The following is a 25756-nucleotide window of genomic DNA, read 5'->3' as shown; positions in this document are numbered from 1 at the left end:
CCGGTGATTTGGCGGTTTTCAAAGTTTTTATAGCTGCTAGGACCTCACGCATGTCAATAGGTGCATCTAGCATTTGTTGTTGATCTTGTGTTAAGGATGGTAGAGTCATTTTTTGCAAGTATGATCGAATACTCTCCTCCTGTATACGTCCATCTCCGGCATAAAGCTTAGCATAATATTCATTGAAACGAACTCTAATCTCTGGAGATGTTCGGAGCACTTCTCCTTTGGATCCCTTAATACGGTAAATATTACGATCTGCTCTTAGTTTTCGCAATTTAATAGCTAACTGCCTACTTATCTTATTTTTGGTGGTATATGTGTGAAGTTTTAGTCTTTCGTTAATATACTCAAGATCTTGAGCTAGCAGGGCTTCCAGTTGTATTCTGGCAGCTTGTAAAGCTCTATATATCTTAAGAGAGCCTGTGGCTTTGTTTACTCTCTAGTATCCCAATTTTCTCTCTTAGCTGCAAGGTAGCTTGCAACCTCTGTTTCTTAAGCTTTCCAGCAACCTTAATAAAATGACCTCTGGACACCGCTTTAAGGGCTTCCCACACTGTAGCAATTGAGGGCCCTGAGGTTACATTAAAAGACAGGTATTCCTTCAGGACCTTTACATATTCCTGACAAACTGCTTCCTGTTTTAACAGCCCATTATTTAATGTCCAGTGCCCTACCCGCTGTTTTCCTGTCTGCCAATCTAGTTGTATCCCACAAGGAGCATGATCAGATACAGTAATATTATTTATATGTGCTTTTGTGAGTTGATCTAATAAAATCAATCAACAAGTAGTCAATCCGTGAGTATGTAGAATGTACTGGAGAATAAAAAGAGTAATCACGCTCAGTGGGGTGCATGTCTCTCCAAGAGCCAAAAAGTCCCATATCCCTAACAAAAGTGTTAAAATGTTTGGCCAAGACTTTGTCATTACCAGAGTTGCGTCCCGATTTATCCACTTCAGGGCAAAGAGTAGCATTGAAATCACCACCCAGTATAAGCTGACCTCCCAGTACTGTGTGTATTTGTTTCTTAAGTAATTGAAAGAAGGATGGTTGATTAGTATTTGGCCCATATATAGATCCCAGAGTAACCTGATTTTCAAATGTCCCCCTGAGTAGAAGATATCTGCCCTTTGGATCTCTTTTCACCTGATGGATTTGTATTGGCAGGTCAGACTGGAGCAATATCGCTACCCCTCTGAGGCAAAATAATCTTAGAGTAATAAACATGTCTAAACAAATATTCATGCGCCCTTTTCAAATGAGTTTCTTGCAACATAACCACCTGGGGTTTATGTCTTTATCTCTTGCCAAATCAACTGTCGCTTTCTAGGAGCATTTAGGCCTTTGACATTGAGAGTCATAATCTTTAAAATAGCTGCCATAGAGTATACTTAACAGAAAGATAATGAAAATTCATTTGCATATCTAGATATCATCTGCAGACACTGTAGTACCCATCCCTCCCGTTTCCCCTGAACCCTTTCCCCTTCATAAGTAGAGCAGCAAACTTCCACCGGAAATAGAATTCCCCAGAGGAGTCTACTCACTCACTTCCTAGAAAGATCAACCCTCGCAGTATACAACCCAAACACACCACCTCCGCCCAACCCCGCATGACATCCTCCATATACCCGACAGACTTATCTCCGCCATAAGTGTAGATCCTAAGGAAATAAAGCAGAAAATGTCAGGCTTCGTATACTCTTTCAGCAACCTCACTTTAGAGTACAATTACAGCCAGGTGTTACGCATAGTCAGCCATGGTTTCTTTGCCTTATTAAAGACTTGTTGCCATTGTCGCACTTTGTCTCTCTTGTCAACAGTAGTCTCCAAGTGTAGTTCAGTAGTCGGTCCCATCATGCCCGCTGCTTGTAAAATCTGCTGTGCCACCTCCGGGGAGCGAACATTGTGTAGCTTTCCAGTAATAGTAAAGCATACTGCAAAGGGAAAAGCCCATCGGTATTTTGTTATTTTGCCCCAGTACCTCCAGTATCGGTTTCATATTTCGTCTTTGTTGTAAAGTATAGGCTGATAAGTCTTGGAATACCGAAATAGGTGTGTCTTGAAAGCACAAATCCTTTTGTTGCCTAGCCAGGCCATATAGATGTTCTTTCTCTGAGTATTTCCAGAAGCGGACCACAATGTCCCTGGGTTTATTAGGGAGCGACTTGCCTAGCGCTCTATGGGCTCGTTCAATTTCCGGGACCTGTTGATCTGGATCTCCCTTCAAAATATGCTTACACAGTTCATGTACTAGTTTGGGAACATCTTCTTGATCTCCAGCCTCTGGAATGCCTTGAAACCTTAAATTATTTCGTCTCCCTCTGTTCTCGATGTCATCAAGTTTGTATTGTAATTCCTCCATTTGATTAGCAAAGTCCACCTCCTTCTCTTTCATTTGGTTCATCAGATCCACGTGTTCGTCCACCCGGCCTTCAAGATCCTCCACTCGATTACCAATTTCCTTGATCTCACCTCGCAAATTTTCAGTGCGTTCCACAATGTCTGATTTCATGCGAGCTAAGTCTTTGCGGAGTTCTCGAAGCACTTTGGTGAACTGTGAGTCCTTATTGTTGCCAGTATCTTCGTCGGAGTGATTCGAATCAAAATCTGAGGCCTCCTCTTCCCGAGATGACGCATGACTGTTAGCAGTTTTAGCATTACGGAGGCTGCCTCGTACTCCTGCTTTGGCCTCTGCGATTTTCGATTTCTGTGACATTTCTTTCCTGTAAGTACCACTTGTATATTCTTCCTGCCTACGTTTCGCGGTAAAATCCGCCGGTTATATAGCGAAAAAGTAGCAATTTTAGCGGGGCTGAGCCAGAGCGATGAGTTCAGGTTGCCATCGAGGTTGTTGACGTCACCGGAAGTCTCTGTATTTATTTTTAAAATTATAAATGGCGATGCTCCCAGCCTATTTCTGACTGGATCACATTTTTGCACAGTGAGTCTCTTTTTATAAAACCCGTAATCAGATGCTGCTGTGTTTACCATCAGTTCAGAAAATCAAATCACGAGTGACATTTAATTTGCTTAAGTATCAGGCAGTTCTAGTTTGGAACTCCTTTACCTTCTCAGATTTAGTATTTAGAAAAACTTTGAAAAATTTTCTCTTTCAAAAATATGTAGTACAGTGCAATCCGCTTAAGTGCAAGGGTCTAGGACCAAAGAAATGCATGCAGTTAACAGGCGCGTGCACTTAACCGTTGTGACCCAAAGAAGCTTGACATCTGATAAACATATGTACAGTACTGTTTATACGTACAGTATACAGTCTCCATTAACTGACATTAGGCTTACTTGAAGTAATCAGTTATAGTCCTCTGTACACTAATGGGCCTGTGAGTTCCATAGACTACGTCTGCCAGACGGTAAAAACTGTCATAGCACTGACGTAGTGTCCTCCAGATAGGCCTGCACGGTGTTGAGACTCTCCAGCGCTCTTGCAGAAGTGACAGGAGGTTGTTGAATTTCATCAGCATGTGCCTCGCTTCTCATTTCATCCTCTGTTTCATCATCAGCCGTTGTTGCTTGCGTGTAGGCGCATATCTCCACATCAGTGCTGTCGTCAGCTGTTTGTAGATCGTAATCAACAGCTACGTAGCAATGAAACTCCTCTTCAGTAACACTGGCTGGGATGTCAAAAACCTGTTCATCTGACACATTTGCAACAGCTGCATCCCCCTCCACATCCTTAACAAAGCTTGCCTGCTTGTAGCAGTTCACAATGGTTGTCTGTGTAACATTATTCCAGGGTTCTTTCTGCATATGTAGGGAATCCAACAATGATAGATTATGAGCCAGTTCAACAGCACGTTTATCCTTGCCAGTCTGGTCATCCATAGCGCTCATCAGATGATGTAGCACAAGAGCCCGATAATGTTGTTTGAAATTGGCTATTATGCCCTGATCCATAGGTTGGATCAGAGAGGTAGTGTTTGGTGACAGGAAGACCACCTTGATGTTAGACAGCCTGACATCATCCCTGTGTGCAGCACAATTATCACAAACCAACAAAGTCTGACGCTTTTGTGCCCACATTCTAGTGTCTAATTTCTTTAGCCACTGCTTCCAAATTTCCCCAGTCATCCATGAATTTGCGTTAGCTTCGTGTGACACAGGAAGTGGCTTAACTTTCTTGAAACAACGGGGCTGTTTGCTCTTTCCAATGACGAGTGGTTCCAACTTCTCATTCCGATCCATATTGCAGCAAAGGAAGATCGTCAGTCGGTCCTTCGACGTTTTACTTCCTGTAGTTTTGGCTTGCTTGATTGCAAATGTTCCATCAGGAATCGCTCGCCAGCAGAGACCGTTTTCGTCTGCATTGAAAATGTAACGAGGTGCAAACTCGTTCAAGATGGTAGGAAGAACTGAAACAACCCAATTTTCAGCACCAAAGTCATCAGCGTCTTGTTTCTCACCATGCTGTTTCTTGAATTTTATGTTGTTCCTCTACTTCCATCTTTCCAACCATCCAACAGTGGCTTTGAATTCAGTTAGTACAAGATTTTCAGCTAGCTGATTAGCTTTCTCCATAAGCAGTGGACCACTGACAGGAAACTGCTCCTGACTTGAGAAACCCACCAAAGAAGAGCATCTTCTACGTCCTCAGCTTTTCCCACCTGTTTTCGTTTCCGTTGTGGATTTGTATTGTTTTGCCAGTCTTCCAGAAGCTGGTCTTTCTGCTTCAAGATACGTGAAATTTGACTGGGATTGACACCATATTCTTTAGCAGTAGATGCGTGACTTTGTTTTTCTAATTTTTTAAGAACTTCTATTCGTTCAGCCAGTGTTAGTCTTACAATTGTGTGACGACGACTCCAGTGTACACTCTTAACATTCTTTTGCTTCTTCTGCCTATGGCAGTTAACCAACGAGATTTCAAATTTACTGCCCCTTTGTCATTCGCCAATTGGCTCCCATATTCTGCGCGTGCACTTGTGCGGAGTCTTTTCTGCAGAGGAGCGGTCTTAAACCATGCATATAAGTGAATCTTGCACTTATCAGTGGTGCGCTAAACCGAAGTTTGTCCCCATAGAAATTGATGGCGCCAAAAGCAGAACCGAAGTACGGCATGTAGTTAAACAGAGCATGCGCTTATCCGACGTGCACTTAAATGGAGTGCACCGTATATTGTGAAGAGGTAGGGAACTACAAGGTCCAGAATGCCCTGCAGCAGCAAGAGAATCTGAGTCAGGGGGAGGACTCTAGGCAGGAGAGTGGGGAGCCAGCAGTTGATTGGGAAATTGAACCAGGTGTGAGAGGGTTGCAGGCAGCTTTATTAAGAGAGTGGTGGAAAGCTGTAGGAGATAGATGGAAACATTGGGGAAGCTCTCTCTGGAAAAGGTGACAGCTCTGAGAAGGAAAGTAAATTCTTTTGTTTGACTGTTTGAATTTGAGGAACTGTCTAAAGTTTGAGAAGGGTTTAAGAAGCAGGCTCTGAGTAAAGTGCCTTTTGTTATGTTTGACTTGAAGAAATGTTTGTTAAAGACATTAATAAAACCCTTAATTACAAGAAGCCTGGTGTTGATGAGCGTTTTGTGAAGGGAGAAGAGGAGGCAGAAAGCTCCCCAGTGTTTGAGACAGAATCCTGTGAGTTACCGAGAAGGCTAGAGCCCAGCAGTGACCGTGTGCGTGGAGGAAGCTAAGCAGGGTCAGCCGTGGCCGGAGTCTGGAAGGGTGACCAGCTCACAATATACAGCCAACATACTAAGCCATTTTTAAATCAGGCCTGCTAGGGCAAGTTCTTCATCCTTCTGCCACATTTTCTTGAATTCCAATTGCATTTGTTGATGATTTGCTGTCTTTCTCCACATGTAGTACATAATAAATTTGCACTGTCAAGTGTCTTAATGCTGTATTTGTGCGTTTACCATGTACTACAATGTTTTCTTGTACTGAGCTTTTTTGTGGGAATAGGAATTTTCCAGCTGACTAACTTCTTTGACTTTCACAATTCTGTCAAGTTTGTCGTATTGGTGTTTTTCAATAGGACAAGCAGGCCAGATGTATTCTTGCAGTTGGGTGATGCAGTCTAATGGAGCCCAGTGCGGACGCTGACTAACGAGAAGATTGCAGATATTTCTAGCAGCATCCCATTGCGCACGCGCTGTTGCTTCCCGCTTGACACATGAGCGCTGGTCCCTTGGTCTTTGTTTTTCCACTGAGCATGGAGGACGTGTCTTTGCGGTCTCCCCTCAGCACTTGTTTCTCTGATTTTGCAGTGCTTTCTCATGCACGTATTTTTCCCTCATTTTTGTCTTTAATTTCACTTTATTTTCCCTCTTTGTTCTTAGTATTTTGAGGCTCTTCATGTTTCTTTCTTTTTCGCAGCTGGATAGGCCTGCTGAGGCCTGAGTAATGTCCTCGATTTTGGGCTCTGCCCCTTTTTGTAGTCCAAAATTTAGGGATTTGGCTACAATTGTTTTTTTTTCGATGTCCCAAGGTGACCACCAGTGACCTCAACTGGTGTGCCCAATGTAATTGGATGATTTTGGTAATGGACCCACACACTTAGTGAATCAGGTGCCTTGGGCTTTACCATGACCCTAACTCCTCTTCCTGTTTGAAAATGCAGTTGACACAAAGGGTGTGTTAGGTCCAACAGGAAAGATGTTTTGGCTTCTCAAAGGCCAATCCATTGACATCAGCACTGGAAGCATCAACTTCAATGGCTGCTACTGCTGGGAGTGCACTGGCATCAACGAGATCTCCACCTCTCTCGACGGGCGCTGCGAGTAGGCCCTGGGAACAGTCGCCATTGGACCTGACACCAAGGGTGCGCGCGGGTTCAACATCGTCCTCATTGGCACCGAAGAACCACGATGCTAAGCATTGGGGGATGCCCAACAAGCTTAAGTATTTGTCCTCTTTGATGCATGGTGCTGGTAGCTCCGGGGCATCGGTATCGCCAGTACCTGAGAAGTTCCAGCACCAGGAGGAGTGCTTCCCCTCTTTGATAGAGGTGCCGGTCTGCAAGTCTCTGAACAGCCAGGAACCACTTCTGTCCCGGTTCTGTCTCCAGGCTGCTTCTGCCCCGGCTTCCCCGCCTTTAGTGATGCCTTCATTCAATGAGCGCTACCGAGCCATACTCGGGGAGGAGCTGGCACTGCTGCTGCAATCGCTCAGGCATGGAGGGTACCTGTGCCAACTGCAGATCAGCCCCACATTCTTCCTGAGGCTCCACCTGTGCCTGTGGAGAAATCTCGACATCAACCCGTGTAGCACCGCTCTTGATGATGGGGGAGGAAGCTTCCCTGTAGTCTGAGGGTAGGACTACACCTCTGTGCCCTTTGGAGTGTGGATGTGGTTCCACTGAGCCGAAGCAGGCGCAGACTCCGATCTGAGTAGGAAGAGGAGTTTTATTGGGCCCGCTCATGAGACTCGGAAGAAGAACCTCATTACTTCCTCAGAGGAGGAGTCTTATGGGGTCCCTTCTGATCCCCCCTCCCCCAACCTCAAGAGAGACGTAAATCTCCACCTGAGGATGTCTTTCACTGGTTTCATCAAGGAGATGGCTTCAGCCATCCCTTTTAAATTGGAGGAGGAGCCCATGGCACGGATGTTACTTGTACTGGACTATGAGTTGCCTCCTAAGGGAAGGGGGGTCACAGTACCATTCCACCCTCTCCTTAAAGATGCACTGAGAGGGGAGATTCCTAGTTCCTCATCAGTGTAGTATCGTATCCACAAGGCTTCTGGATTTGGGAGGGCCCAGCTGCCTTGCCACTTTGTGGTGAAATCCACCGTTAAACACTAGACTCGTTTGGGAGGAAGACTTTTCAGGACTCAATGCTTATTGCCTGTATCCAGTCTTACCCGCTCTATGTGAGTCTTTATTTGAAATCTGTGGTTAAACAGTATGCTAAGTTTTTTTTTTTAAAGCAGATTCCCTCCCTCAGGAGCAGGCCGCAGCGCTTCACCAGTTGACCAAAAAGTACAAAATATCTAGCCATGGGTGCTTACAATTCATTTAATAGTGCATTCAGATTCTCTGCCATGGATTTAGGGATGTGTAGACTCTCATGGTTGCATGTCTCCGACCTGGAACTAGCAGTTTAGGAGAGGTTGGTGGATGTACCTTGCTGAGGCGACGACCTTTTGTGGAGAAGGTGGAGGAGGTTGCTGACCTCATCAAGAAATATACAGATATCATCCAGCTATAGCCTCTTTTTCCTAAAAGAGGCTATAGCTGGATGATATCTATATATTTTTTGCAGATCGCCCACTTGATCTGCTGTCCTTCCCTTGCTAGGCTTTGCAGACTTGGCGTGGCAGCGCTAGGCATTCCAGATTTGACATGGCTGTGCATGTAACCGTGGCCTGTGGATTATTGCTCCAGTCTGCTGAGGTTGTAGTACCCCGCCCCACTTGAGGACTGCTTTGCGTTCATGTCTAGATGGCAACACTACTTCTCTTGAAGGTGTAGGTTTTCATCGTCTTCCTGCTTTTGTCCAGAACCCGCTTGCTCCCCAGTTGAAGCAAGGGACAAATTTTGACTGGATCCAGGTGAGCATAGTCACAGTACGACTAACCATCCCAGACGGCCTACTGGTAGGGGACAAGCTAAGTTTTTTTTATTTTTTATTTTTCTCCCTCCCATCAAAGGTGGCCCCTTATAACCTCCAACCGGTTCAAGTTACGCACTACGTTGGCATCAGAAACCACCAAATTGCCCATCTACAGCATCTTGTCAGCACAAACGGGCACTTCTAGAGAAAATCTCCACCCTTCTACAGGCCAATGCAGTCAAACCTGTGCCATCAGGGGAAGAAAGGAAAAGGATTCTATTCCAGGTATTTCCTTGTGCCCAGGAAAATGGAGGGGGAGGGGGGGGGGGATTTCATCCCATTCTAGACCTAAGAGCCCTGAACAAATTCCTTGTCAAAAGTTCACTATGGCTTCCCTGGGCACCCTTCTCCCCCATGATTCAAGAACAAGATTGGCTACGGTCTCTGGACTTAAATAATACCTGTACCCACTTTTTTTTATTTATTTATAACCATTTAAATTTTTACAAATGATAAAACAACTTGCTGGAACTACAGAGAAAGTAATATGTAGGAATTATTTCAGTCAGGTAATTCTATTCTCTTCCTTAGACCACTAAATAGGGAGAGTGAAACAAGATAAGGAGATCAATTAAACAGTAAACAGAACCCCCCCCCCCCCCCCCCCCGTGGTATTATTTATTTTATTTATTTATTGCATTTGTATCCCACATTATCCCACCTCTTTGCAGGCTCAATGTGGCTTACAATTCATCATGGATACTGGAAGTTGAAGAGAATATACATTTGGTTTTACAGAGGGTTTTGGGTTACATGATAGTGTTAAAGCAAAAGATAGTATAGAACATTTCCGGATAAATTATTGATTGTACAGTTACATGTGTTGATCTTTGTGATATATCTTGTCGAGAGAGAGGTTTTCAATAGTTAACCTGATTATCCCCAGATATTACTTGTCTAATTCATTATTCCACATTGATCATCTGGTTGTCTTCTTCAAGGCCAATACGGTGTATAGTCAAATCATTTCATTGAAAAACATACTTATTGTCCAATATTAGTTAGAAATAATACATCTGATTACATTCTTTCTCTTTTAAAAACCAGAAATTATTTAACAATACATATACTTAAGTCTCTAATTCAAATCCCACTGATTAAAGTAATCCCAGTCTTCACTGGCTTCACTCCTTTTAAAGTAATAATTTGAGGAAATATTTCTGAGGAAAACTTTAGGAGTCATACCCGGAACTCTGGGAAAAACAATAATCTCGATATTAATAATCTATAATAATATTCATTTTATTATTCAAAATTTCTGGTCTATTATCATAACCACTTCTTGCTCATGTAGAATCATTTGTTATATCAATTTTTTACTCTCAAAAAGTTCAGTTGAATTGTCCATGTAACTCTCTAATAAAATTATATCTGAAACAAAATTATTTACTGCCACCGTTAGGTCCCGAAGCGCCTTCCAGATGGTATTCAATGTAACCTCCACGGGAGCCAAAAACTCCAAGTTGATTTCTCATAGGTGTTTAGGAGTGGTTCCACCATTCGGGTTCTGCTGTAAACGTCCTCCGTCTCAGCATATACCTCTAACTCACTCCTCCACTCCTTTGGACATGGTGGTTGAATAATTCGGGAGAGATGGAGTTGTGTTTTCCAGGTCCAAGAGCGTCGGCGCTTCTTCGCCGGCACTAATCAAAGGACTCGCCAACCCTTTCATCTGTGGGCAGTTCGTCGCGCAGCAGTCCCGCACTTGCTGCTCAGAGGATAAAATGCTGGCCATCGGCGGCTGATCACCGGTTGTCCCCTTCCTCTCAGTTAAGGTAACTGCAATTGCAGAGAGGAAATTTACATAAAGAAGACGAAACTTCAGAGGGCAGCTGGGCCGTTGGGCATACGAACTTCAGGTCACCATCTTACCACTCTCCCAGTTTGGGACACACTTTGGTTTCTCCTCAGAGGCCTGTCTGATATGGGCAACCCTTCAGCATAGCCCTCTGTCATTAAAACACACAAGCCCCTCCACCTCTACAAGGTGGTGTCCCTTCGGAGGGGCCTGTACCCACTTTTTGATACTTCCTGCCAGCCACAGGAAGTATTTCAGATTTCAACTAGGCAAACACCACTACCAGTACTACATTCTGCCATTTGGCCTTGCATCAGCTCCTAAGGTGTTCACCAAGTGTTTAGAGGTAGTAGTAGCGTATTTACGTGAACTAGGAGTCTACTTGTTTCCTTAACTGGATGATTGGTTGATTGACTGAAGACCTATCTCTTTAATAAAGCATACCACAAAGATCAACAAATGTGAATTTACACAACTATGCAACATAGATTCAGAACTGTCTTACAATATCTGCTTTTTATAGTACTACCGAGTTATACTATTATCATGTTACCCAATATCCTTATGTTACACTAATGCCAATTTTCTAATCTATTTCCACCATGCTTGTTATATTGTAAGCCACATTGAGCCTGCAAAGAGGTGGGAAAATGTGGGATACAAATGCAATAAATAAATAAATAAATAAATTGCAGGAATGAGCGAGTGAGAATGACTAGAGCATGACGCGGGGACAAAGTTTGTCCCCATCCACAGAAGCCTCAAACAGTTGATTTTATATTTAAATCTCTCTAGTGCAGTATAAAAGTGAACAATATTCTGAACTGTTGTTTCTTTATAAAGCAAAAATAGAAGGCACCCCCCCCCCCCCCCCCAATAGCTTCTCTCCCTCCTCCTTTTTCACAAACGTTCCCTTCCCTCTATACTCTTTCCCTACCCCACTTACAAAGGTGTTAGGACGTGAAGTGTTTTAGCTTTTCCAAGAATAGCCACAGCAAACAGAAATGATCTAATTCCAATTAGCAACTGAAAATAAACATGGCAAAAGTAAACAACTTCTACTGACTGAGTACGCCCCAAAATTTTCACATGTCCACCATCCAAAATTCTAGACAGCAGATAAGACCCAAAGCAGTTCAAAACAAAGTCAAAAACAGTTTATACCTAATTGTTCAACCACCATTAAGATTCACCTTTTGGTTTAAAAAGCAAAACTATGTGCATATGGACTGAATAAACAAATTAAAACAAAGTTTAAAGCAAATGCCCTTAATATGTAATACTGGTGGTAGCAGGCAGTGGAATATTCAAATAATTAGCAAACAGTCTGAGCCAACAGATTTATTTTACTGAACATAACTTATGACAGACAATGCTGCCACATTGTAGACTCGACTCTGAACTTCCCTCATTACCTCTCCTTGAAATAGTAATAAAAAAGGCAAGTACATTTTTATAATATACCACTGCATTCCAGCAAACAAAAGGAGCAAGTTCCCACATGGCGCCATTTTCTTTTGATGTAGGCAGTGCACAGGAAAAGATGATAAATGCTCCCAGGTCTTAACTCTCAACCTAATTAATGATTAAAAAAAAATTAGTAATGCAAGTCTGCTTGTTGAGCACCTGAACGCATAAACATGTCATCTGTTTTTTGGTGGCCCTTTACTAGGTGAAAACATCTCTGCATGGAGTCCCTATAACCAACCCCTCCACACATGAACTAATTACTACTCTGAAACCAGTAATACTTCCTCCTCTGTGTACATCCGTATGCTGCACAAGCTGGCATGTTGGGGGAGGGGGGCACCTTACCGTGGTCTTCACAATGTCAGAGATGTGTACTACATGTTCCTCTGGCTCTGGGCTGGCTCTGGGTTCACGCTCCTCGCGCTGAGTTCTCCTGCCACTACTCTCTTTGCATAATCTTTTACTGTACAAGTTGATGACGCCAGCCACACACTACCACCACCAAGGACTGTGTAGATGCGTGTGTGCGCATGCATACCTCCACATGCAGGCAGGGTGGATGAGCAGAGTAGAATGAGGTGAGGAGGCTGGATTATGTTTCTCTGTCCCAGCGGTAAAAGGTAGGTGTCTTTTTTTTTTTTTTTTTTAACCGTGGGTACAGGGATTGCTACTACTCCTGTGGGGCGGGGAAATAATTGCAGTTTGCGCCTGCGGTAAAACATGAAAATCTTTTTGCCGTTCCCGAGGTGTAACCGTGGCTACCTGGTCCCATGTCATTCTCTAGTCAATATGCCTAACTATTTGGGTGTTAGAGCTGCTAGGATTTGTGATAAACTACCCTAAGTCGCACCTACTCCTGGTTCAGCGATTGGCGTACATAGGAGCCCAGCCAGATACATTGCAGGTTCGTGCTTTTCTTCCTCAACCAAGGGCAAATACCTTGATATCTCTAGCATGTTGCTGTTCGGCAAATGTTGATGATAATGGGCCGCTTGACGTCGGCAGTGCATGTCACTCCCATGGCACATCTCCATTTCAGAGAGAGACAATGGTCTCGGGCAGCTGGGAACCTAGCAGATGTCATCCAGATGCATCCAGAGTTGACTCATTCTCTTCTCTGGTGGACAGTTGGGATGAATTTGACTGACTATGGGACTAACATTCTAAATTCCTCCGCTTTGGAAGGTGTTAACAAATGCATCCAACTTGGGATGGGAGCTTATGTAGATAGGCTATTCAAGTAGTTGGGCTTCACATTAAAGTAACTCGCATATTCAGAGCCATTTGGAATGCTGTAAAGACTTTGAGAAATCAGCTACAAATTCTCATTCAAACAGACAATCGGGTTGCGATGTTCTATTTGAACTAGCAGGGGGTTATGGGATACTACCCTTTATATCGGGAGCCAGTGAGGACGTGGTAGTGGGCCCTCCTTCATGGAATGGTCTTTTTGAGCCACATACCTGGTAGGCAAGAACAGCCTGGCAGACGGACTGAGCAGAGTTTTGCAACCACACAAATGGTCTCTTAACATGGACATAGCCTGCAAGATCTTCTGAAAGTAGGGCACTCTCTTGGTGGCTCTCTTTGCCATTCATCTCAACAATAAAGTCCCCCAGTTCTGTTCCAGGCTTGGATCACACGGCAGGCTAGCATCAGATGCCTTTCTCCTACATTAGAGGGAAGGTCAACTGTATGCATATCCTCTGATACCTTTCATAGAGAAGACTTTGCTGAAACTCAGACCAGACCAAGGAACTGTGATCCTAATCGCCCCATATTGGCCGAGGTTTTTGTTACTTTTGACCCAGCCTGGATGGGGTCTAGCCATCAGCAATCACACAATTTCTAGTTGGCTAGCAGATTGCATCTCCTTCACTTAGTCCTAGGCTGAACTGACTCTAGCCTTGTCAAGGCTCATAATGTCAGAGCCTTGGTGACTTTGGTAGCCCACTTGAGGTCAGCCTACATAGAGATCTACAAAGCTGCGACGTGGTTTTCTGTCCACACATTCACAGCCTTGAGCAGGATATCTGATGTGACAGCCAATTTGGTCGGACAGTTCTGCAGAATTTGTTTAGTGTCTAGAATCCAGCTCCAACCCCCTAGGCCCAGTATTGATCTGTTCCAGGCTGCATCTCTATAACTAGAGTGTATATAGTTTTCAGGTTGACTTCAAGGCCTCAATGTTTCGCGTCCCTATTGTCCTAGTGTGGTTTTTTTTTTTTTTTTTTGTGAACCTGATAGCTAGGGATTCCCAACTGACCTGCTTTTCCTCATAGAAAGCGAAGTTACTGACCTGTAGCAGGTGTTCTCTGAGGACAGCAGGCCAAGTATTCTCGCAAACCTCCCCTTGTATTCGAATTAGCTATATTACCTGAGGGTCCAGTGGGTAAGCACCAGCACATGCGGGGTGGGACGTTGTTAGAAACTTCTAGAAACTTCTCACTAGTCAGCGTCCACGCAGTCACCCAACTGAGAATATTTGGTCTGCTGTCCTCTGAGAATACCTGCTATGGGTGAGAAAATTTGCTTTTCTGGCAGAGCGATGCAATAGTGTTTACAAATTTCCAGTGGATGAAATGTGCTACCTTTTATTGTACTTTTTCTGTATGTAGGAGTTCTGACCATGGGCATAGCTACCATTGAGCAAGCCTGGTAAAATGGCCGGGAATGCCCAGTAGTAGGCTGCCTGAAATAGTACCGGAGTCCAGCTCTCTCTCTCCACCATTCCTTTCTCACCCCTGTGCACTTGCGTGGATCTGGCTTCTGTCTACTCGTGCCCCCAAATGCTGCAGCAGTGAGAGCTGCTTTCTGGCGGGGCCTTTCCTCTTGTACATCCCACTCACAAGAAGTTGCATCAGAGAGGTGAAACACAGTAGATGAAAAGCTCCACCAGAGAGCTGCTCTCAGAGCAGCCTCTGCTGCAACGAGCTGTAGTGTTAAAGGACTGGGAGGGGGGCATGGGTAGATAGATGCTGGGCCCGGGCACTGGGAGAGGAGGATGGAGAGATGATGGGCCTAGGTGCAAAGGGGGAGGTAGAGAGCAGAGAAAATAGAGAGACCTAGAGCAAAGGAGAAGGGGAAGAGAGAAATATGGTGGACCTGGGGGTGGGATTGCTGAGGGAAGGGAGAGATACCTGCAGCAGAGGCTGGATTGGGGGAGCAGAGAGAGACTCGGACTCTGGTCCAATGGAGGGAGGGAGAAAGAAAGAAGGTGGAGGAAGGGAAAAGAGGAGAGATTTGTCATTTTTGGGAAATGTGCACCCTCCTGACCCTACTACCGTTGGAGAAAAGGTGCTATGGGGGGGGGGGGGGGGCTATTCAAACCTAGCTACGCCACTGGTTCTGACATTGCAGTGCACACCCAGCAATGGAGTGTGTACCCATTTTCTAGTTGTGGTTCAAAATCTGCATTTATCTTTCACTTGTCCTCTGCCCCTCCCCCCCCCTTCCCCACCATTATCTGGGAATCAAGTGGTAGTCTGCTGTCCTGTGCTGCAGTTAGCAGGTTCACCGTTCAGGCTTAAATTTTTTTTTTCTCCTTAACTATTCCTGTCAGGTTTTAATCTATTTGTGCTTAAATGTAGGGTCTGTGGTGTTTATACCAGGGTTGTGGAGTCAGAAGCAATTTTGAATGGAGTCACTTGGTAAAAATATACTGACTCTGACTTGAACTTCAAAAAAAAAAAAAACAAACCACATAATATATGGTGAATTTGTTTTGTATGTATATATGTGTATATCTTTGTCTTTTATTTACTAGTCGTTTAGGTCCAGAACAAAAACATTGAAAGCCTAATATCAGTTGGAGTAGGTCAGTAAAAAAATAGTGTGATTTGATGGTTTGGTGTACAGACTCCACAGCCCTGGTTTAGATTTGTTTGGGTATGGATGTTTATATTGTATAGCAGTGGCGTTCCTAGGGGCGCTGACACCTGGGGTAGATCGCCGATGTGCCCCGCCTCCCCGGGTTGAGCGCCCCCCCCCCCCCCCCCCCCCCCCGCGCAGCGCGACCCCCACCCCGGCGAAAGAACCCCCTCCCCCCTGGGTGCACGCCGCTGGTGGGGGTGCCGCGCGCCGGTCAGCGTTGTTTGTTTCCATGCTCCCTCTGCTCCGGAACAGGTTACTTCCTGTTCGGGGGCAGAGGGAGCATGGAAACAAACGACGCTGACTGGTGTGCGCCCCCCCCCCCCCCCCCGGTACGCCACTGTTGTACAGAACTTTGTTTCAAGTAATAGACCTTGTACTGTAGGTTTGGGAACTTGGATTCTTCCAAAAGGTTGAGGTATGCTAATATCTAGCACCCCTTCCTTGTCATCTATACCAGACCAGTCCAGATTAATGGGTTGTGCCCATCTACCAGCAGAAGGAGACAGAGAAAATAGTTAAGTAAAAACTGCCCCTTAAGGGTATCTTGCAGCCTGGAATGTTCAGTATTTTCTCTGTCTCCTGGCGGATGGTGGATGGATCATGCAGCTGCTCTGGATTTATTTATTTATTTATTTGGATTTTGCTCACATCTTTTTCAGTAGTAGCTCAAGGTGAGTTACATTCAGGTACATTGGATATTTTTCTCTCCCAGGAGGGCTCACAATCTGTTTGTACCTGAGGCAATGGAGGGTTAAATGACTTGCCCAAGATCACAAGGAGCAGCAGTGGGATTTGAACTGGCCACCTCTGGATTTCAAGACCGATGCTCTAACCACTAGCCAGGAGTGTGCTGGTAGCCGTGTTGGGGCTAGTTTTAGATTATCTCAGTGGTCCCGAGTTCCTCATCTGCCAGCTAAGGTGATATCCAGTGACCCTGGTTCCCTCCCCTCCCCTACCTTCCCTGGCTGTCTTTATAGCAGGGTGGTGGTTGATTGTGACATGGAGTAACTTGTCTCCTCTGTGGAGGGTTCTTCTCTTCTGTGGTGATAGGTATATATGAATTTCTGTCTCTTAGGTAAGCCTTTATTCCTGTCACTAGTGAAGAAGGTTGTTTTTAAAAGAAAAAAAGAAGAAACTTTGTTTTTCCCTCCTCTTCCTCTGAGGTAAAGCTTTATTTATTCCTGTCACTAGTGAAGAAAATTGTAAAAAAAAAAAAAGAAGAAACAACTTTTTTCCTTTCTCCTGTTACATGATTTATTTTTAGTTCCTTCTTCTCGGGGCCTCCTTTGTTTTTGGCGGGCACTGTCTTTGCATTCGGCTTCACTTCTCTACTCTCTCAGGTTTTATTGGACAATTTTGTTCTCTCACAGTGTTTTCACTCTCCCACCTTTGGCAACGTATTCTAGGGGGCCGCTTGCGAAGTTTCTTAGAATTTCGATGGCTGGCGTCTGTTTCTGATCTTGGACCCTTCCAAGCTGGTACCAGTTGCTTTGCCTTTTTTTTTTTTTTTTTTTGTGGGGTTACGGCTCATGTCTGGATCACAAAACTCAGTTGTTTTTCTCCTCTTCACAGTCCTAGACAGTGGCTGGTTCAGAGGGCGGCCCTGTTGCTGGAACTTGCACCTTTGCGATTCGGAGGTTTTAGTCTGCCATTTTCAAAGTGGGGGAAGTCTCTCGCTGGCTCCATTTGGCTGCATGCTCGGTCTTTTTAGTCCAAGGCTATTTTTTCTTTCCTGTCAGCCTTACGCGGCTGTTGGTCAGTTCTTTTTCAGACCGTCCGGTCTCTGCTGCTTCAGGCATCTTGCTTGAGATGCCCCTACTATTTGATTCTTGTTTTGGCAGCAGTTTTTCCTCCCTTCCTTAGGGGGGGGGTTCTAGTTCTCTCGTCCCCGTGGATCCCTCCTGTCTTCTGTGGTTTGTCTGCAGGGTACTTTCCTTCTGGCGGGGGTCTGAGTTGCCCTTGGTGTGCAACTGCTAGCTCATATCCCTGTTCTGAGTACCCTCGGGAGCGCCATTCTTGTCAGTCTTTTGCTTGGACTCAGTTCAGTGTCTCTACGGGAATGTGTCTTTTTTAGGACTAGTTTACCACAGCTCTTCCTTGCTTTCCCTTACTTTTGAGCAGGAATTTTAGCCTGGCTCAGGCGGTTTTTGAGTAGGAATTTTAGCCTGGCACAGGCGGATTTTGCCTTTTCTAGTTTGACGCCTCTCTCCTGGCACATTTGGCACTCCTTCCTTGTTCTCTAAGGGGCGCAGATCTATTGCTGTGCATCTGGATTATCGCCTCTTAGCTCTACGCTTTTCTCTACTTTTCTGCAGGGAAGTGGCTGTGTTCTAGGTCTGGAATTTACTCTCCCTTAGCTGGTTTTTCCTCTGTTTGGTGTTAGTGGCCAGCTTCCTCTTTGTTTCTGGCCTGGAGAGAGTTGTTTCTTCCTCACTGCCTTATGGCTGCATTTTGTTCCCTATGGTCTGAGGATTCCAGATCTGTGGTGCTTACCTCCCTCTTGGCAGGTGTTCTTTCTCTACGTTGACTGCTGCTCCATCTCGGTTGCCTAGGAAGGCGGTCACTGTGGCTCAGAGACCACTTGGGGGCCGAGAGTGTGTCTTGGGGCACAGGGCCTTCTCTTCTTGTAGTTTTAGTCTCTCGGGGTCAGGGGAGTTCAGCGCCGGGTCTGCATTTCCACAAGTTATGCTCCTTTCTTGTTTGCCTCCTGGCAGCACCTTCTTCTCTGGCTGTTCCCCGGGGCGCCTTCTATGCATTTTGCTGCTCCATCGCTGCATGTTGAGCGCAACTTCATTGTTCTGTGCAGTTCCACCATTTCATGTTGGGCACGGCTCCATCGCTGCACGTTGGGCTCAGTTCCACAGTTCCAGGTTGGCTTTAGCTCCATCGCTGCGTGTTGGGCTCAGTTCCACAGTTCCAGGTTGGCTTTAGCTCCATCGCTGCGTGTTGAGGACAGCTCTATCATGGCATGTTGAGTGAATTTCCTTCGCTGCATATTCTGCAACCTTTTCATCTCTGCATGTTGAACGCAGCTCCATTGTCACATGTTGAGTGTAGTTTTTTCTCTGCAGGTCTCAGTGTGGAGCGCAGCCCTGTGTCTGCATGTAGAACACAGCTCTGTGTGTGTTCTACACGCATGCAGCTCTCTCTGTGTATGGAACGCAGCTACCTGTCTGCGGTGCAGAGCGCAGCTCCACCGCCTGTTGAGTATAACTCCATCTCTGTGTTTAGCACAACTCTTCTCTGCAGATTGAGCGCAGTTCCAGGGCAGTATGTGGAGCACAGCTCTGTGACTGCAGGTGCTACACTGCTTCATGTCTATGTAGGAAGCGCTGCTCCTTGCCGGCATTTTATACACAGTTCCATCGCTACCTCAGCTTCAGTTCTGCAGGTACCTCTAACATCCAGCTCTTTCAGTGGGGCACTTCTCATCCTCCGTTAGTCTCAGCTTCTTCTCTGCTTGTTCAGTGCATTTCTATCTTTGCCAGAGGTGTGCAACTCCTTCTCTGCCTGTGGTGCATGGCTCCATTTGTGTGCTTTGACTGCAAATCCGTTGAGCATAGATCCTACTCTCTGCCTGATGAGCGCAGCTTCGTTTCTGTCCCTTGAGCACAGTTCAGTCTGACTGTGGAGTGTATTTTCACCTTTGCCTGCTGTTTCACCTTGTCGGTCAACCCCAGCTCTTTCTGCGGGTTGGATACAGTAACTTCTCGGCAGCTGTGGCATACCGCAGTTTAGATTGCTAGACAAGGCTGCCTTGTTTCCTGTTAGCTACCATTCCTGTGGCACCTTTTCTTGCCGTAGCCTCTTGGTGGCTGGCGAGAAGCTTCTCCACTGCTGGAGTTTGAATTCATCTCTGCTCCTTTTGTGGCTTCTTGGCACCTTGGAGGTCTTTTCTCCACAGTGTGGCTCTCGACTCTTTCTTTCTTTTTGTCTCCTTTTGTTCTCTTGGCTCTGTTCTAAGTCCAGAGCGAGCTGGTTTAGGAGTACTCTCTTTCTATGGTTGTACCTTGGTATGCTGCTGCCCTTTTCTTCATGGTTCTCCTTGAGCGAGTAGTGCACCAGTTAGTTGGTTCTCTCGACTCTGGAGTCTCTTCTTGTTCTGTGGAGTTTGATTCTCTCACTAGGCGCGGGTCTGGGTGGTTCCTGGGCCTTGCTTCCTTTCTTCTATGAAGTGTGGTGCACTGTTTGGAGTTGCGTACTCCTAGTACTTGTTAGAGTCGCTTCCTCTGAACATCTTGGACTCAAGGCAGGTTTGGGAGTTAGTCTTTGTCCTGCCAGGGTTCGGAGAAGTGGATCCTGGTCTAGGAGAGACAGTTCTTCTCCTTGTTGCTCAGATATGACTGTTACCTTCCTTCCAAGGGGGGTCCTTCAGCATGAGAATCTTTGCTGCTTCTTTTGCTACTCTCGGTACAAGGGTACGTAGTTTTTCTTTTGCTCAGGACGTTTGTTTTACATCCTACGGCTTCAGTTCCTTTTCTAGTGTCTAACTCTGTTCCATTTTGGTAGCCTGGTGGTTTGGATATTCAAATCCTTTTCTGCTGATCAGTTTTTGCTGTGTGTATCGCTTTGTTGAGTTTTCAGCCTTCTGCATTCTTCTTTTCTCCGCCCCCCTCTTTGGGAAACTGCTTTGCTACATCCCATTAGTCTGGACTGGTCTGGTATAGATGACAAGGAAGGAAAAATTGTTCTTATCTGATAAAGTTTATTTCCTTTAATCATACCAGACCAGTCCAGATGCCCTCCCTGGCTAAAGTCTGTCAGAGTGTTGTTTCCTTTAGGTATCCCTGGCTGTTCCACGACGCTTCAATATGGTGGGATGTCCTACAGCACTGCCTATTTCATCTTCTCTATTCAATCTCCTGCCACTTGTTGTTGTGCTAGCTCTGTATGACTCCTGTTAATTGGGATCACGGAGTTCTTTCCCCAGATTCAGGAGTAGATCTCTATGTGCTTGGGCAAGCTCAGTATGGACCATTCCCTCCCTCTTATTTTACTATGAGGGGAGGTTGCAGTTGCCTTTGGCCAAGCAGGGAACAGTGAGGTTCTGCATATTGGCTCCAAGAGTTTGCCTGTTTGGTATTCTGTGTTTTCTTCTAGACTTCAGAGCACCATTGTTTGTCTATTCGAAATACTGAACATTCCAGGCTTCACGATACCCTTAAGGGGCGATTTACTTGGGACTATTTTCTCTGTCTTCTGCTGCTGGTAGATGGACACAACCCATTAATCTGGACTGGTCTGGTATGATTAAAGGAAAGAAAATTATCAGGTAAGAACATAATGTTTCCGTATTGGGATAAAACACCTCATCTTTTCCTGTAAGCTTTAGCTCATTGAGTGAAAATACTGTAAAAAGGGGTGACATCTAGTTTCACCTGTTTTAAAAACAAAATGTACTTCCAAATGGTTGCTAATGGTTCTTTTTCCTATCCTGTTGCAGATGATACTTTTGAGCCCTTGCGTATTGACCCGTTCTCCAGCCCTCCTGAGCTCCCAGATGTCATGAAACCCCAGGATTCTGGAAGCAGCGCCAATGAGCAAACTGTGCAATGAGGCTTTAGGGAAGGGGGAGGGGTGTCAAGTGTACTTTGATGGAACCAGAGAAAGCGAACCCACATTCGTTAAAGCAAGCTAATTTCTCTCACCCCAACCCACCTTCCATAAAATAGCTGTGTGTGTTCACTGGACTCAAAATCTGGTAATAGTACTCAATTTGCCAATAGCGCTTATGGTAAAAGCATAAAAATATTAAAACAAAAACACAAAATATTTTCTAATGTTTGGTGAAAAGCGGTGTCATCCAGTTGAGGGCGCTCTCCCCTTTCTTTGATCTTATGTAAATTTTTTGTTCTGATGTGCTCTATAGAATATGAAAGGAATATGTTCTGCCTTTCCTCTTTTGTGTGTGTGTATTTTGTTTTCTTCTTTAACTGCTGGTATTTTTCTTCTTCCTCTTCTCTCCCCATCCAACCAGTCCTCAAGAGCATAAACAAAATCTTTCTCCATCTCTCTCCCCCCCCTCACTTATCATTTTATTAAATCCTGTAGTAACTCCTCTGATTCTTTGGGAGAAGAAACCATGCTTCACACAAAAAAGGGTTGAAAATGACCTTCCACGTTACCATTTGATTAATCTGCAGCATCTGTCACTGCAAATAGTGTTCCCAAATATTCCTGCTCTTGGGAATTTGAGGGGGGAAGGTTGAATAATGAAAGATTTGTGATAAAACAAGGGCTTTTGCTATGGCACTGCACAGACTTTAGATATTATTGCTGCTGCAACCAGTATAAAAAGATCACAGATGGGAAAGAAGTAGGGATTGTTTTCTTTGGTTCAGTGCTGAAGACTTTTACAACAACAACAAAAAAAAGTCCTCTATGCATTAATGGAACAGTGGTGCTATCTTGTAGTCAGTGAGTACACCTTCCTGGAATTTGAATTGAAAGAAGAAATAAGCCGATAAATATTTTAATGCCCTAACTCAATGTATCTGACCAGCTTTCAAGAGCTGCGCTCTTCCTTAATATGCTTTGTTTCAGTGATGAAACAGCACAGTAAACTGGGTTTAAATGGTGCAGATTCCTTTTCTTCAAGTTCATACATTTTTTTCTTCCAGTATGAGAAAACAAAAAGAAATAATATTTTTGTCTCCTTTTTAATGGAAGTAATATGACTTAAAGTCCCTCCCATTTTTATGTACACCTTCATTCTTAAAACCAAACAAAGTGTGTATTGAATGCAAAGAAGAATAAGCTTGGGATTCCAATGGAATGGGAGGGTTGAGAAAGACTGAATGCAGAGACAAGCAGGACTGGAGGATCCTTTTATATGATCCTGTAACTGTCTTGCTACCCTATGTATGCTGTGTTATGCTGCAAGACAGTCACTGGATGATTAATATCTCTAGGATAGGACTGCCCCACCAGTAAGAGTGGCGGCATGATGGTTGAGGCATAGTGCCAGTTCAACAGATTATAAAAAGGAAAGTTCTGGCAGCTGTGTGGTTTTTTTTTTTTTTTGGGGGGGGGGGGGGGGGGGGGGGGGGGGGGGTGGGGGGGGGGGTGTTTTTTTTTAAGCCATGGAGATGAAGAAAATCATCTCTTTCATGAAAGAAGAGAAAAAAAACCCCACACCAATTTAAATTTAAAGGAAAAGCTTTTTGTAATGGCTTCTGACCCCAACTGTAAAACCTTTTAACATTTTATTTTAGGTTATAACCTGTTAACGTTGTTCCCACTTGTCTCCCATCACGGGCATATGCACTGCCTATTGTTTATTAGAGGCTACCACAGTAAATGACTGTCTTTTCTCCCTGCTTAGACCTAAAAGTGTGCTGTGTCCATGGTGTGCCCAGGCTTGAGTGGCCTTATCAGAGGGTGTTCAAACCAGTATTCCTTGCACCATAGTGTAACATGTGGTCTGAAACAGTTTTAACCCTTCTATTGATGATCATGAAAATATACAACATCCTTAATGGTATTTTATGTGTCTTTGTTCATGATAATGTACCCCCTTTTTTTTGTTGGTGTGCATACAATGAGGGTTTTTAGTGTAGTATGTAGAAGCTTGGAGGAGGAGAATAGGTAAGTAATATGGTTTCTGTCGTAAATATCTTTTTTTGTTACAGGCCAGTAAAATTGACTTTGTCTTTAGATGGAAGAGTTTTTGCTTAGCATAAACTTTGCCAGTGACAATGATTTTACATTAGTGATTCCTTTTGTTTAAACATGGATCACATTTGCTTTATGTTTTAAAAATTGTATCTCTAGTATTTAGTCATCTTAGTAAATTGGGCCCATTATGACTTACCCAAGGCCATATGCAGTGACTGAGCTCAAGATTAGAATTTTCACCTAGGGTTTCTCTTGGTACTCTTCTACAATCCTGAACCATATGTCTCGGTAGGTATAGGTAGTTATTTTGATCGCACTACACATTAAGGAGGAAACTCCTCAAGTATTTCAGCCATATAGATCATTTCTAGCTGCAGTACTAATTAGAATGACCAGTTTAGAACATGGATATAGTCATTTAGGTTCTTCATGATTAGATACTAAAACTTATAAACCGTGTTCTGGATATTAACAGCTTCTCATACATAAAGTAGTTCAGGCAATTATCTCCCAAGTTTCTGTAGTCTCAGAAGCCATGTACTCCCTGATTCTATATAAGATGTGGCGAGTAGCGTCGATTAAATTGGGCGCATGCCCCAATTTTATGTGTACTACTAAATTGAGTAATGAGACAGTCGGTGATAACTGGCTGATGATAATCAACAATAATTGGAATTTCTGTGCACTTTTTAGGCATATTCTAAAGGGGATGTGGTGGGGGGGGGGGGGGGGCACATTGGGGGCCCACACTTAGGCACAGGTGTTTACACCAGGTTTTCAGTGCCGTAAATGGCCGCGCTTAAATGTAGGCCCCACACTTAGGCACAGGTGTTTACACCAGGTTTTCAGTGCCGTAAATGGCCGCGCTTAAATGTAGGCCCCACACTTAGGCACAGTTGTTTACACCATGTTTTCAGTGCCGTAAATGGCCGCGCTTAAATGTAGGCATATTCCCTGGCCCTATGTGCTATTCTTTACACCGTGCCTAACTTTTTAGAGTAGCACTAAGTCCTTTTTGTTTTTTTGGACGCCTCTAGATTTTAGATACCATTTACAGAATCTGACCCATAATGTACAGCACTGTTCAGCTTATTTCTATTTTGGGTGCTTATACTACCTTTCTAGACCACTGAAGAAAGGTAGTATGTCTATGTATGCACTGAGTTAAAATGAGATCTGGTACAGTCTGCCTTAAAAGAAATGGTCATTGTGTTCTTTGGGACTAGCAAATGTTTCATCCTTCAATTGCACACTAGAACTGGCAGTTTACACAACAGTGTAAACAAAACTATGAGGACATGGGGCAGTGGGGTAAAACTAGGGACTGCTCACCATCTTTAACCTGAAGCTGTTTGGGAGCACTTCTACTCAAGTGTTATGCTTATGCTTGTTTTATAACAAGTAAGAGATGAATAAGATCAGTGACCAGTGATTTCTAGCAGAAAATTAAAACGTGACCTTGTTTGTTTTTTAATCAAGCAGTAGGCATCAATAACACAATGTAGTTACAGCCTTGTTCAGTAAAAAAAAAACCTGACTGCATATCTGCTTTCTGGCTTTTTTTTTTTTACCAGGGGCACTGAAGGCATTGAAACTCTGATCACTAGATCCACGTATGTCCTATAATGATTAGTTTTTATCAGGTCTGGTTTTTGCCAGCTATGTACAACTTCACTTTTTGCATGCCTAGGAAAAAAGGGGTAGATAGAGCTGGTTTAGTTCTGGCAAGACCTTTGGTAATCTTAAATCTAAAACACTTATTGGGTCGGATTCTATACGTGACACTCAAAAATGGGCACTGGAAAAGGTCAGCGCTAAGTGTGATTCTATAAAGAGTGTACAACTTTCATAGAATTGCACTTAGTGCTGATTCTCATATCCTAACTTTGGGTGCCAGACATGCCCCCTGAAACCTGGTGTAAATCCTGGTGCTCAAGTCGTGTGTACTGACCCATTCAATAATGTGTGCAACACTTTTGGAATGCTCCTGATATGCCCATGCCCCTTCCATGGCCATGAGATTTGGGCACCTGGTGTTATAGAATAGCATGCACATCCTAATTGGTGCCAGTTAATGTCAATAATTGCTCATTAAGGGGGGAGGGATGGGACTTGACATACCACCTTTCTGTGATTACAGTCAAAGTGGTTTACTTATTATATACAGGTAACTTATTTTGTATCTGGGGCAATGCAGGGCTAAGTGAGTTGCCCAGAGTCACAAGGAGCAGCAGTGGGAATCGAGCCTAATTCACCAGGATTGAAGCCCACTAGGGTACTTCTCAACTCCAAAGGCTCATTAGCCAGTTAAGATGCGTATGCATCTTGACAGCATGCTCAAATCTGGGTGCCATATATAGAATCCAGGGGATTGTGCTCTTTCATTGTTTGGGATATAACTTGAGACTTTTTTTGGTAACTTTTT

The 25756-nt window shown here is 44.3% G+C and overlaps 1 protein-coding gene and 1 long non-coding RNA gene across 4 annotated transcripts in view; both read left to right on the top strand.

The window, feature by feature from the left end:
* ELOB (elongin B) overlaps nucleotides 1–21611 on the top strand; it is a 50171-nt gene extending 28560 nt beyond the window's left edge. For all 3 annotated transcript variants that reach the window (XM_030208857.1, XM_030208859.1, XM_030208858.1), the window contains exon 4: nucleotides 21158–21611. In XM_030208857.1, the coding sequence (XP_030064717.1) occupies nucleotides 21158–21270 (113 nt within the window). In that variant the 3' untranslated portion in view covers nucleotides 21271–21611. The remainder of the gene's footprint in view (nucleotides 1–21157) is intronic.
* A 2485-nt stretch (nucleotides 21612–24096) lies between these two features.
* On the top strand, nucleotides 24097–25029 carry LOC115473766. The gene is made up of 2 exons (XR_003942743.1): nucleotides 24097–24159; nucleotides 24228–25029. It is a non-coding gene; the product is annotated as an uncharacterized LOC115473766 (long non-coding RNA).
* Nucleotides 25030–25756: the final 727 nt, after the last annotated feature.

This window comes from Microcaecilia unicolor, chromosome 7, assembly GCF_901765095.1.
Source record: "Microcaecilia unicolor chromosome 7, aMicUni1.1, whole genome shotgun sequence".
Lineage (NCBI taxonomy): Eukaryota > Metazoa > Chordata > Amphibia > Gymnophiona > Siphonopidae > Microcaecilia > Microcaecilia unicolor.
The sequence above is the reverse complement of the archived record's forward strand: the minus strand, read 5'-3'. Positions and strand labels throughout refer to the sequence as shown.